The sequence below is a fragment of the Theropithecus gelada genome, chromosome 8 (genome assembly GCF_003255815.1).
Source record: "Theropithecus gelada isolate Dixy chromosome 8, Tgel_1.0, whole genome shotgun sequence".
Taxonomy (NCBI): Eukaryota; Metazoa; Chordata; class Mammalia; order Primates; family Cercopithecidae; genus Theropithecus; species Theropithecus gelada.
Genome location: NC_037676.1, coordinates 103,208,864 through 103,223,274, shown reverse-complemented (window position 1 = coordinate 103,223,274; position 14,411 = coordinate 103,208,864). Strand labels below are relative to the sequence as shown.

At 45.6% G+C, this 14,411-nt stretch overlaps 1 protein-coding gene across 1 annotated transcript; it reads right to left on the bottom strand.

Annotated features, from left to right (window-relative positions):
• Positions 1-4,372: 4,372 nt before the first annotated feature.
• LOC112630264 (peptidyl-tRNA hydrolase ICT1, mitochondrial) lies at positions 4,373-5,262 on the bottom strand. Its single transcript, XM_025394446.1, has one exon. The coding sequence runs from the start codon at positions 5,245-5,247 to the stop codon at positions 4,627-4,629; it is 621 nt and encodes a 206-aa protein (XP_025250231.1). The 5' UTR covers positions 5,248-5,262; the 3' UTR covers positions 4,373-4,626.
• Between the last annotated feature and the right edge of the window lie 9,149 nt (positions 5,263-14,411).

Below are 14,411 nucleotides of genomic sequence, written 5' to 3'. Positions count from 1 at the left end.
TTATCCTGTGTGCTCCGGACCTGGCTCACATCCAATGGTTCACTAATGGCCTCTGGGGGACCACTGGTCACCATCTTACCTTAAACCAGGTCCCTTCCAAGGGCATCTGCTTTGTCCTTGTCACTTAAAGTGCTTCAACACAAGAATTATGGTGTATTGATACTACTCTGACAGGCACTGAGGTTGATAAGTGGGGCAAGAGAGTCTACCTGTTGCCCCAGGGAGACTGTTACCAACTTTGTCAGCCTGTGTAGGAGGCCTGCCATCCACCTTCCATGTGGCCCAGGCCATGGAATAGGGACTGAGCATTGCACGCATAGGGAGAAGCACATTCTACCAACCCTGAGTTTGCCTAGCTCTGCCTGGCGGTCTCTGTTCTCCCTTCCTATCCCCTTTTACACCCTGGGTAAAAGTCGGGAAGGAACAGACATGCTGTGGTATGGCAAGAAGACCAAGGACTTCTCAGCATGGAGATTTGAACTCAGGGCTGGAGCCTGGCTCCACTGCTTTCCAGCTGTGTGACTTAGGAAAATGACTTCAACTGTCTTTACCTTAGTTTCCTCATCTGTAAAATGGACATAATAATAATTCCTATCTCACCAGATTGTTGTGAGAATAGAAGAATATGTATATTTCCAGTTATCTACTCTTGCTGCTGTGTAACAAATTAGCCCTAAATTTATTAGTTTAAAACACATCCATTGATTATATCTCAGATTCAGTGGGGCAGGAGTTCAGGCAGGGCTCAGATGGATGGCTCTTCTGCCCCTTATGGCATTGACTGAGGTCACTCCATGGTATTCAGCTGGTAATGAGCTGGTCTAGAGGCTCCATGATGGCTTCACTCATATGCCTTGTGCATTGGCTGGGACAGCTGCAAGGCCAGGTGCAGGTGGGACTGCCTGCTAGAGCTCCTATCTGTGGTTTCTCAAACATGGGGCCTCAGGGTAGTAGGACCTCTGCTATGGTGGCCCTAGGCTTTCAGAGGGTGTTCCAAGAGACAGAAAGTGGGAGCTGATTGTTTCTTAATGCCTAGCCCTGGACACCGGAGAGATCCGTTTTTACTGTATTCTATTGGTCGAAGTAGTCACAAAGCCTTCTAAAGTCAAGGGAAAGTGACACAAACCCCACCTATCTATGGGAGGAGTGTCAAAGAATTTGCAGCCATCTTTAATGCACCACAATAAGTAAAATGAAACCCTTGTCTTCTTTTGAATGCTAAAAATATTTTATATTTTTATTTCAATAGTTTTTGGGGTGCACGTGGTTTTGGTGACATGGATGAGTTCTTTAATGTTGTATTCTGAGATTTTAGTGCACCTGTCACCTGAGCAGTGTACACTGTACCCAAAATGTAGTCTTTTATCACTCACCCCCTTCCTAGCTTCCCCTTCATCAGTCCCCAAAGTCCATTGTGTCACTCTGTATGTCTTTGAGTCTTCATAGCTTAGCTCTTACTTATAAGTGAAAACATAACAGTATTTGGTTTCTTCATTTCTGAGTTACCTCCTTAGAATAATGGCCTCCAGGCCAGGTGCAGTGGCTCATGCCTGTAATCTTAGCACTTTGGAAGGCCGAGGCAGGAGGATCACGAGGTCAGGAGTTCAAGACCAGCCTTACCAACTTGGCGAAACCCCATCTCTACTAAAAATACCAAAATTAGCTGGGCGTGGTGGCAGGTGCCTGTAATCCCAGCTACTCGGGAGGCTGAGGCAGGAGAATCGTTTGTACCCGGGAGGTGGAGTTTGCAGTGAGCCGAGATTGTGCCATTGTACTCCAGCCTGGATGACAAGAGCAAGACTCTGTCTCAAAAAAAAAAAAAAAAGAAAAGAAAAGAAAAGAAAAAGAATAATGGCCTCTAGCTCCATCTGAGTTGCTGCAAAAGACATAATTTTGTTCCTTTTTATGGCTAAGTAATATTTCATGGTGTATATATATCACATTTTCTTTATCCACTTGTTGGCAGATGGGCACTTAGGTTGGTTCCATGTCTTTGCAATTTCTTGCACTTTGTTTTGATGAGGTGGTTACTAAGTATGGCTGGTTCAATTTGCATAATCTCACTGTGACTAAGTCGCATGACTTCTGTGTATTGAGGGCCTCCTCTAAGCCAGGAACCACTTACCACAATCTCATCTGCATGATTTCTCATAATCACAACACGTTGAAGTGCAGATTCTATTATGCCCACATCCCAGCAGAGACCAGGAGAGGTTAAAGAACTTGTCCAGTGCCAGGTCTTCCCTCCTGCCCAGTCCCCTGACCTCCACTTGCCATGCTGCTTCTAGGCCTGCATTCCTGGTGCCCCCTCTCCCTGGCTGCAGAACCTTGGGTGGTGCACCATCTGGATCCCAGATCTCACTGAATCCCTTTCCTGTACACTCCTGTAGCACCTCAAGTAACAGTCCAAGCCTCTCAGCCCGACTCACCTCATTTTCTGCTCCTCCCACCTTGAGCTTGGGATCCAGCAACATTTAACTGCTTCTGGGTGACAGGATCCCCAAGCCCCGCCACACCTCTCTGCCTTTGTGCATGCTCCTCCCTTTGCTTGGAACACCCTCACCTTGTTTTTCTACTTAGCAGGCACCTTATATCCTTTGAGTCTTAGCTCTTCTGTGAAGGCTTCCTGATGCCTCCATGTAGACTTGAGAACTTGTTCCTATGGGCCCCCATAGTGCCTGTGGGGCTTCTGTTACAGCTTTTTTCTGACAGGTAGTGACCCTGCCTTATCTTTGCAGCTCCGCTATGTAGCACCATACCTGGCCCTCAGCCTTCCGGAATCTGTTCCCTAAATGAAGCTGCACCCCCTTTACCCATTCCCCTGAGCCAGCCCTGGAGTTGTCTAGGTAAGCAGGGAGGTCTGGGCTTATGGCCAGATAAAGCAATTCTGAAAGGCAAACAGAGTGCCTTGGGCAGTTCTGCAAAGGCTTAGCAGAGTAGGAGATAGACTAGAGATTTCCAGTTCTCTTTTGATGAAATGCAGGTTGCACATACTTTTCTCCATTTTCTGGTGAGGGAAAAAAAAAAAATCTCCAGAAACTTGATAATCATTCTCTGGGCCATTCCTTTCCCTGAGGTTGGGCCCCAGAAACAGAATGCAGAGCCTTCTCTACGGTGGGGGCCAGGAGTCAGTGCAGACAAAAGAAAGCCTGGTTTAGTAACAAGGTTGAATTGTGTTCCCCCAAAAGATGTTGAAGTCCTAACCCCTAGTACCTGTGAATGTGACCTTATTTGGAAATAGGGTCTTTGCAATATAATCAAGTTAAGATGAGGTTGTTAGAATGGGTCCTAATTCAATATGACTGTGTCCTTATAAAAAGGGAACATTTCACCCAGAGACACAAACACACACACAGGGAGATGCCATGCAGAACATAAAGATGCAGAGATCACGGAGATGCATCTACAAGCCAAAGAACACCAAAGAAACCACCAGCAGCTGGGAGAGAGGCGTAGAACAGGTCTTCCCTCACAGCCCTCAGGAGGAACCAACCCTGCCAGCTACTTGGTCTCGGACTTCCAGCCTCCAGAGCTGTGAGATCATAGATATCTGTTTGTTAAGCCACCCAGATTGCCATACTTTGTTACGGCAGCCCTAGCAGGCTACTAGAGGCTCCAACCTGAAGTCAGCAAGACCGGGCAGATGAGAGTGGAGAATGGATGTTGCTTGGGAAGTGCCCAGGGCTGGCTCGTTTGCATGGAGACCTGGAGGAACCATTCACAGCTCCCGGGGATTCACACATAAATAAAGAACATCAGCAGGTAAGCCCACCCTTCTGTCCAAGGTCTCCTGCCTCTAGACCTGGCGAGGGAAAGCCACAGACCTTTCGAAAACCCTGACCTCTTCAGCATCGTCACCTGCTGGGGCCTCAAGCGCCTCTGAAAATCAGAGAGTGGCCGCTACTTTACTGGCGGCAGAATAAATTTAAAGTGCTGTCAGCTTGTCTTCCAACTGTCAGCTCAGGCCATAACATTATATATTTTCCATCAATTATGTAACTGTCTCAGGAATAGAGGCTCCAGCGTGGTCCCCAAGGAGTGGACTAGCTGCATTCATTATTAACTGGGTACTTACAGCCTTGCCCTGAGTGCTAGGGGTTTCTGCTCTAGGCAGTGCCTTCCCCCACTACTTCTCCCTTCCTTTCTCTGCCCTTCATTCTACCTTTCTTTCTTTCTTCCTTCCTTTCTTTCTCTTCTCTCTCTCTTTCCTTCCTTCTTTCCTTCCTTCCTCTTTCTTTCTTTCTCTCTTTCTTTCTCTTTTTCTCTCTTTCTTTCCTTCTCTCTCTCACTCTTTCCTTCTCTCTCTCTTTCTTTCTCTCTCTGTCTCTCTTTCTTTCTCTCTCTCTTTTTCTCTTTTTTTTTTTTTTTTTTTAGTTTTGAATTTTATTGTGGCTAACACATTAGATGCATTATTAAGGTTTGACAATATGGTGACTGCCTATAAAGACTTTTGCAACCAGTGCCTGTAACCTTCATTCCAAATGAACGTTCTTGTGATGGCTCCAATGTTATAGACAAGCATTAACAGCCAAAAAGAAAAAAGGAAATCTCCTTATGGTGTGAAAGGCCTCTCAGCTGCAGCTGCCCTGACACCCAGACAAGCCCTCCCAGCTGCAGAGGGTGATTTCAGTCCATGTCAACTCTCCTGCTTGTCTTTACAGCAGAATGAATTCTCTTTTGTCTCAGCCTTTCCCGATTCATGTTTTCTATCCTGATTCTCTGAAGTTTAACATCTTCTTTTGTTGGCTCCTTGGGTGTCTCGCTGGCCTCAGCGATCATGTCTCGAATTTTCTGCAGGCAGTCTGCCAGATTCCGGAACTGATAGCGGCTGCTCTCAGAGGTGAGGATCAACTCTCCTAACCTGTTGATCTTGTTTTTATGCATGATGGCTATCTTCTGCCGCACAGGCTCTGCGATCCAGTCGGCAGTTGCCAAATGGAACCTGACTTCCGCCTTGGAATTCACTTTGTTCACATTCTGCCCCCCAGGACCACTACTCCGACAATAAGATATTGTCAAGCGATTTAGAGGGATGTCACTGTCGGCTTGCTTTGCACCATCCGGGACCCTCCAGGCGGTGTCCGAGCCCTGAGATTCGGGGTAGAGCTTGTCCAGGCTGTAGATGCTCTTGAACTCAGTGCCATCTTTCTGCTTGTGCAGCGCCCGGCGTGGACACCGTGCGGGCGGTGGGAGCAGCCAGACTCCGGCTCGGTTCAGGCTCCAGCGCAGGCACCCGGTGGCCGCCATGCTTGGGTCTTGCGACTCCTCTCTTTTTCTCTTGCTCTGTTTCTCTCGTTCTCTCTCTCTCTGTCTCTCTGTCTCTCTCTCTCTCTCTCTCTCTCTTCTTTCTTTCTCTTTCCTTCCTTCCCCTCCTTCCTTCCTTCCTTCCCTCCCTCCCTCCCTCTCTCCTTTCTTTCTTTCTTCCTTCCTTCCTTCTTTCCTTCCTTCTTTCCTTCCTTCCTTCCTTCCTTTCCTTCTCCTCTCTCTCTCTTTACTTCCTTCTTTCCTTCCTTCCTCCCTCTCTCTTTCTTTCTTTCTCTCTCTTTCTCTCTCTTTCTTTCCTTCTCTCTTTCTTTCTCTCTTTCTCTCTCTTTCTGTCTTTCTTTCTCTCTCTCTTTCTCTCTTTTTCTCTTTTTCTCTCTCTTTCTGTCTTTCTTTCTCTTTCTCTCTCTCTTTCTTTCTCTCTCTCTGTCTCTCTCTCTTTCTCTTTCTCTTTTTCTCTCTCTCTCTTTCTGTCTCTCTGTCTCCCTCTCTCTGTCTCTCTCTTTCTCTCTTCTTTCTTTCTTTCTCTCTCTCTCTTTCTTTCTTTCTCTCTCTCTCTCTCTCTCTTTCTTTCTTTCTTTCTTTCTTTCCTTCCCCTCCTTCCTTCCTTCCTTCCCTCCCTCCCTCCCTGCTTGCTTGCTTCCTTCCTTCCTTCCCTCCCTCCCTCCCTGCTTGCTTGCTTCCTTCCTTCCTTCCCTCCCTCCCTCCCTGCTTGCTTGCTTCCTTCCTTCCTTCCTTCCTTCTTTCCTTCCTTCCTTCGTTTCTCTCTTTCTCTCTTTCTTTCTTCCTGACAGAATCTTGCTCTGTCACCGGGCTGGAGTGCAGTGCCATGATCTCAGCTCACTGCAACCTCCGCCTCCCCGGTTCAAGCGATTCTCCTACCTCAGCCTCCTGGGCAGGTGGGACTACAGGGACCCACCACCACTCCCAGCTACTTTTTTTGTTTTGTAGTGGAGACGGGGTTTCACCATGTTGGCCAGGATGGTCTCGATCTCCTGACCTCATGATCCACCTGCCTCGGCCTCCTGAAGTGCTGGGATTACAGGCAGGAGCCACCACGCCCAGCCCCCATCTTCTCTTTCTACTCTTTCTCTAAGGCTGGTCTATGTCATCCTGTGTGGATACCTTCCAAATTTTGTAGAATTCCCCACATCTATATCTTGCTGTAAAATGTATTTAAAAACTCTTAGTTCTCTGCTGTGCCCAAAAAGGTTTCTATTTGTGTGTAGGAATATGTGTAGGTTTTTATTTGTTTGTTGCTTATTTTTTCCCCCAAATCCTTGCAAATTCTTAAAACACGGTAGCTGATGACAGGGACTAGCAGCATGCCTTCTGATGCCTCCTTTGTACCTGGTAATTGTCTGGGAGCTGCAGTGTTGTGTGGGATCAAGGAGGTAGTGCTGCAGAGTGGCCACCAGCAAGAAGCAGGGTTGGGAGGTTGGGATCAGGGATGACGGGCTCAACGGTGGGCTGACTGTCCCCCACCTGACACCTTGAACTGTACAGAAGCCATTGCTCGGAATTAGAGGGCCAGAGCTGAAGGTACTGGTTTGACAAGAGACTTTGCGAGACCCCGGACTCATCTCACACTCCCCGGACAGGCCTGTGATTGGTGGCAGAGAGAGCATCCAGGGACAGCATGTGACAAGACCAGTTAGCAGTGGTGACAGTGAGACAGGTTTAGGTGGCATCTCAGGAAGTGGATATGAATGAGTGGGATTTGGAGCAGAAGAGGAGTAATGTGGGGGCACTCCATGGCAGCTGCAACTGGCAGATTGGTTTAGGGGACATATGGGCTCCTAGAAGTATTGAATGGTGATGATGGTGGCAGGGTCTATGATGTTCCCATCAGTGGGGCAGGGGCTCAGAGCCACTGAATTTTGGCGTTAATTTTCATATGATCTCTCTGGACCTCATAGGCTATGGAAGCCTGCAACATATGATGTATGTCCTAAATACAAAGGGATTAAAAATTAATCGTCAGTTACTTTCAAGTATTTATTATTCAGTGTTCTGGTTATCTAGTTTTGAAACAAAATGGTCCAACATTTAATGGCTTAAAACAATCATTTATTTTACTTGTGATTTTGTAGGTCGGGAATTTTGGGAGGCTCAGTTGAATGGTTTATCTCTGTTCTACATCTGGGGCCACTGAAAGACCCACTTCCAAGATGGCTTTTCACTCACACATCTGGCCCCTTTGGTGCTCCTTGGTGTCTCTCTCTCTTCCCCCATGTGATGCTTCATTCTCAGGGTAGCTGCTTCCAGGAGCCAGGCCAATTAAGGGTTATGACATGAAGTGGCATTGGATCATTTCCACCATAGAATATTGATGAAAGTAGGCATGGAGTCCTCCAAGGCCGAAGGAGTGGAGAAATAGACTCCCCACTTGATGGCAGAATGGCAAATCTGCATTGCAGAAGAACATATGAAATGGGAGATACATATCTATATCCACACTCAAGTCTGCCACACTGAATAACTACGTTATGTATGAATATATAACATAGTTAAAACTAATTTGCAGGCCAGTTGTCGTGGCTCACACCTGTAATCCTAGCATTTTGGGAGGCTGAGGTGGGCAGATTGCCTGAGCTCAGGAGTTCAAGACCAGCCTGGGCAACGTGGTGAAACCCTGTCTCTATTAAAATACAAAAAAATTTGCTGGGCGGGGTGGCATGCACCTGTAGTCCCAGCTACTCAGGAGGCTGAGGCAGGAGAATTGAGTGAACCCAGGAGGCGGAGGTTGCAATGAGCTAAGATTGCACCTCTGCACTCCAGCCTGGGTGACAGAGCGAGACTCCGTCTCCAAAAAACAAAACAAAACAAAAAACAAACAAACAAAAAAAAAACAAAGCAAAACAAAAAACTGTGCAAGAAAACAATCGTTTCTATATCTTACAAATGCTCCATATGCACACCTTATGTCATGTGGCACACGTTAATCCAATGGTCCTATTCATCCCAGACTCCCTGGAGGATGCCATTGTCAATGGTTGAAATGACAGCCATGATGCATCCTTCATTTTCTTAAGGCTTTGAGGAAGCGTGGCATAAACATGAAGTTCATGTTGTGCCACCTACAGAGAGGTTACTAAGCAATAAACTTTGGAAAGTTTACAATTCTTATTGAATTTCTTTGTATGTAACTTGTGTTGAGTCAATGAAAAGGCCACGTAATACCTAATATATTTTAAAGTTCCTAAACTAATGACTTAACTTCAGAGGCAATACAGGGAATAATTAAGACTTTAGGCTTTGGAGTCCAATGAGCAATAAAAGTGGGTTTTTTTGTTTGTTTGTTTTGTTTTGTTTTGAAACAGAGTCTCACTCTGTTGCCAGGCTCGAGTACAGTGGCACGATCTTGGCTCACTGCACTTCTGCCTTCTGGCTTCAAGCAATTCTTGCACCTCCTGCCTGCTGGCCACCAGAGTAGCCAGGATTACAGGTGTGCACAATCACACAAAACTGGGTTCTTATCCTGACTCTGTCTCAGGTTCTTATCCTGAGTTATTAACTATGTGACGTTAGAGGAAGATCCTTAACCTCTCCCAGCCTCAGTAGTCCTTATATTATAAAGTTGGTATCAGGTAGTCTCATTGATTATTGCTGTGCAGCGACTACCTCGAAACAGTGTCTTAGAAGAGCAATTTTATTATGATTCTGTAGGTCAGGAATTCAGGAAAGGCTCAGGTGGGTGGTTCTTCTGCTTCACCTGGCATTGGCTGGGGCTGTTCTCATGGCTGCATTTAGCTGGCCATTCACCTTGGCTGGAAGGTCCAACAAGGCTTCACTCACATGTCAGGTTTCTCAGTGCTCCTCCCAGTGGCCTGTCTCTCCACCTGGTCTTTATATTATTAATTCATCTAGCCTGAGCTTCTTTATGGCTGGTTCCTGGCTTCCTCAAAGTGAAAGTGAAAGTTATCAGGTCTCTTAAGAGGTAGGTCCAGAACTGGCACAGCACCACTTCCACCTTAGTCTATTAGTCAAAGCAAGTCACAAGGCCAGCCCAGGTCCAAGGGTAGGAAAATGGACTCCACCTCTTGGTGGGAGGAGTGGCAGCATGTGCACACAGGGAAGGGAGGACTTACTGGCAGCCACGGTTGGAAACTACCTGCCACACCAGGATCCAATCAGATAATTTATGTAAATGCATAGCACAGTGTCTGGCATTCAATGTATTCTTGCTAAACTTTTTTTTTCTTTTTTGAGACAGAGTCTTGCTCTGTCGCCCAGGCTGGAGTGCAGTGGCATGATCTCGGCTCACTGCAACCTCCACCTCCCGGGTTCAAGCGATTCTCCTGCCTCAGCCTCCCGAGTAGCTGGGACTACAAGCACACGCCACCATGCCCAGCTAATTGTCGTATTTTTAGTAGAGATGGGGTTTCATCATGTTGCCCAGGATGGTCTCACTCTCTTGACCTCGTGATCTACCCGCCTTGGCCTCCCAAAGTGGTGGGATTACAGATGTGAGCCACCGCACCTGGCTGCTAATCATAATTTTTAAATGTATAATAATTTTTTACAAATTTTATTTTACTTTAAGTTCTGGAATACATGTGCAGAATGTGCAGGTTTGTTACATAGGTATACATGTGCCATGGTGGTTTTCTCTAATAAATAATTTTATTTTTCTCAAAATGCTTGACTTTCCAAAAGAAAAATCATTATAGAATGGGCTGTTTTGTATCTTTAAAAATAATGCGAGCATGACATTGTTGGAAATGACTCAAATAAACGAATCTTTTTAAAGCATCTGCTATGTGTACAACACTTAGTGGTATAGTCTCTGCCCTCAACAACCTTAGTAACATGGGGAACAATGGAAGGAGGAGTTGGCATTTGGCCAGAGTTTGGGATGCTGAGAAGTTGTAAAAGAGATAAAAGAAAAAGAATGAAAAAAAAGAGATAGATGTCATCATAAGTTATGGGAGGGAGACACCAAAGTTCTTAAAGATCTTTGAATTTTTAGTTTTTAACCATCATATATCAATTCTGCAGTTTCCTTATCTTTAAAATCAGGTAATAGTATTTGCTTGCATCAGACAGCATAGGCTATTTTATGCTTTAGTAACAAAGACCTCCCAAATCTCAGTTGTTTAATAACACTAACATTTGGCTGGGCACAGTGGCTCACGCCTATAATCCCAGCATCTTGGGAGGCCGAGGCAGGTGGATAACCTGAGGTCAGGAGTTCAAGATCAGCCTGGCCAACATGGTGGAACCCCCATTTCTACAAAAATACCAAAATTAGCCAGGCATGATGGCGGGTGCCTGTAATCTCAGCTACTCGGGAGGCTGAGGCAGGAGAATTGCTTGAATCCAGAAGGTGGAGGTTGCAGTGAGCCGAGATCATGCCGTTGCACTCCAGCCTAGGTAACAGAGCGAGACTCTGTCTCAAAAATTGAAAATTAAAATTAAAATTAAAAAAAACCCGCTAACATTTGTCTCTCACTCATGCAAAATGCCCACCGTGGGTCCAGTTAATTCTCCAGGGCAGCTGTTCTCCATGGATTGTTTCAGCTTTCCAGGGGCCTTTGGTCTTAAGGCACCTTGATATCAACATGTGCTTCCAAGATCGCTGCAACAGGAGAAGATGATGTTTAAATGCTTCCATGCAGACATAAAATGTGTCCCTTCCATTTACATTTCACTGGTCAAAGCAAGTTAGATGGAGAAACCTAATTTCAAAGGGGCAAGGAAGCACTATCCTCCCTGCTGGAAACACAGGAGAACCTGACGTGTTGGTAAGCAGCAGTGTGTCACTCTGCTATCCCAGAGGGTGGACGTGATGAGTAAATGGGATTGAGTAATTCTTGAGAACCACACAGCCATACTGAGCGGGGACTGCTAGGAGGTCAGTTAGCCCCACTTACACTAAGTGACTAACTCCTGCCCACCAGCCGCGGGGACACAACTACAACTGGTGAGTCATTAGTTACTGCAGGTTTTGGTACTTCCATGTCATCCTTCAGGAGTTGAGATTCAAGTTTTACATTTGAGAATACAAAAATTCTCTGTATGTGAAATGAATACACATAATGACTTCAGACAACTTATAAAGTCTATGAAAATTTGTGTTTCCGTTCCTTTGTATTTTCACTCCTTCTGTCTTAGTCTGTTCAGGTTGCTATAGCAAAACTATCATAGACTGGGTGGTGTAAATGACATGTATTCCTCACAATTCTGGAGGCTAGAAGTCTGAGATCAGGGTGCCAGCATGATCTGGCTATTAGTGAGGGCTGCCTTCCTGGCTGGCAGGTGGCTGGCAGGTGACTGGCAGGTGCCAACCATCTCACTGTGTCCTCACATCGGGGAGAGGGAGATTCCCTCTCTCATGTCTCCTTTTATAAGGGTATTAATCTCATTCATGAGGGCTCCACCCTAATTTGAAGATGCCACCTCCAAATACCATCACACTGGGGATTAGACTTCAACATATGAGTTTTTTTGGGGGGACATTCAGTCCATGCTACCTTCCAGCTGCAACCCCTAGAGCAAAACAGTACCCCAAACAGCACTGTGCTTTAACGTGTAACACAACAGACACTGGTGAAAATCCCTTTCCTCATGTTTAGAGCCTTTGCACTAGCTTTCAAGCTAGCTTCAGTTGTCCCTAGAAGGATGTTAGGATGAAGAGACATTCCAACCATATTCAGCTCTCAGGGCACGAGAGAGGTTGTTTTGGTTTAAATTGCACATTTTCCATTCATACCCTTCTTGGAGAGATTTAAAACCACTCATTGTTTTCCAGGCCTACCTGATCTAATGGGGGGATAACTCTGTAATCTATTATTTTTTAAATTTTATTTTAGAGATAGGATCTTTCTCTATCTTCCTCAGTGGCATGATCATAGCTCACTGCAACCTCCAACTCCTTGTGCTCATGGTATCCATCCTCCTGCTTCAGCCTTCTGGTAGCTAGGACTATAGGGGTGAACCACTATGCTCAGCCAATTTTTTTTGACAATTTTTTTTTAGAGAGACAAGGACAAGGTCTCGCTATGTTGCCCAGGCTGGTCTTGAACTGCTGGCCTCAAGTGATCCTCCCACCTCAACCTCCCAAAGTGCTGAGATTACAGTCACGGGCTATTGCACCCTGCTGTGTGCAATTTTAAAATGTCCTCAGTGTTCTTGGGAAAGGCTACTTAATAATTAGCCAACTGATAATTTTCCCTTTGCTCTCTGTAATTACATTTCCTCAGCAGAGGTAGGAAGAGGGCTGGTAGACAAACAAACCCAACAGGTAAAAGCAATATTAGGAAGAGAAGGGAAAATTCGCCAATCAGAGAAAGACTGATAGGAAAGGCAGACACAGGGAGCTAAGTATGAGCTCAGCCCACAGGCACGGGCAGGAGGAACTTGAAGGAGTGAGAGGGAGTTGGGGAGTAGGAATACTCAGAGAATCGGCGTTTCTGTTTAAGTAAAAATTAGGAAGGAATTGAACCCTTGTATTAGTCTGTTCTCATGTTGCTAATAAAGATGTACCCAAGACTGGGTAATTTATAAAGTAAGAAGTTTAATTGACTCACAGTACTGCATGACTGGGGAGGCCTCACAGTCATGGTGGAAAGCGAAGGCAAAGCAAGACACGTCTTACATGGCAGCAGTCAAGAGGGCATGTGCAGGGGGACTCCCACTTATAAAACCATCAGATCTGTTGACACTTATTCACTACCACAAGAACAGTATGAGAGAAACCACCCCCATGATTCAATTATCTCCACCTGGCCCTGTCCTTGACACATGGGGATTATTACAATTCAAGGTGAGATTTGGGTGGGGACACAGCCAAACCACATCAACCCTTTTAGCAAAAAGTTCTCCAGAATATACACTTTCCACTTTCCTGCTGCAATGGGCAGAAAATAATAGAACCGAGGTTGGTTGACTCATCCTCCTTAGAACATATACACCAGCCAGCAAGTGCACTCTCATTTGTGAGATCACTGGAGTGACTTCTTTTTCCACTGACCAGTAGGCTCCAGGAGAAAAGGGGCCAGGTCAGGTTTGATCACTGTGGTGACCCCTGAGCTTAGCATATCTGGCACATGATAAGTTTTGAGTTCATCTTGACTGACTGAATGAATACACAAGTTTATTACAAACAAAAGTATCTGACAATGCCCAAGGCTCTTATTGGGAACATATGTTCTTATGGACCAATCCTTGGATGCCATGCTGTGGAAGGCAGGGTATGACAGGCAATTTAGCTTGCTGGTGTGGAGCAGCCTTGAGCACTGCACTCCTGGGGTTCAAACCCTGTCTTTGATACTTAACAACATGTGACCTTAGGCAGGCTTCTAACCTCTCAGTGCCTCAGTGTCCTCATGTATAAAGTGGAGATAATAATGCCTATTTATAGGGTTGTAACAAAGGTTAAATGAATTAACACTCTTAGAACAGTGCCTGGTAAGTACCCGTGAGTATAAGAATGCTGGCTATCATCATCATTGTTGCTCGTTCAAACTAGAAAATGGTTTTGGATAAATTCCTGATTTGAATTTGAGACTTTTGTTCTTTTTAAGGAATTTAACTTAAGCTTTAAATTTCAACCATTTTTTTCATGTTCATCGAGGTTTTATTGGAAACCATTGGTACAAAGGAGATTCAGTTCAACACAGTCCGTGGGAAAGCGATGCTCTCGCTTAAGATTTCATTACATTTATGAGGCTTAGCAAATGCTCTCAATTATGACCTTTTGTATTGGGGTTCTTTTCTGGTTACAAAAAAAATGTGCTCACAGATTCCAGCCAAGTTGCAAGCACTCAGTTATGGTCCTTTCTCTTTTCCTCTCATGATGGTTTTATACTATGTTACATTGGCTAAGCTAGAACGAGGTTTGTCACGATCCCCTTCTCTCTGTGGTTCCAGCTTAGACTCAGCCAAAGAGAAACAGTGTGTGAGATTTGGAGGGTAGAAGGAAAACAGCAACCAATGTTTTCAGAAAGTCATTGTGATTTCAGTGCAGGAAAGACCAATGCAGAGGTGCTGTCAGATTCCAGTTTGTCCTCACTCTCTCTCCTCACCTCTTCCTCCTGATCATTGGCCTTGCTGACCAACAGCAACTCCAAGCCACACCGCCACACACAGAGGCCACAGTGCCCGCTTGATCCCTACCAGCCTTCCTGTCGTCCCACTCCAGCAGC

Bases quoted from the DNA above. Each gene is read 5' to 3' on its own strand.
- LOC112630264 (XM_025394446.1), bottom strand. From the start codon at position 5,247: ATGGCGGCCACCGGGTGCCTGCGCTGGAGCCTGAACCGAGCCGGAGTC.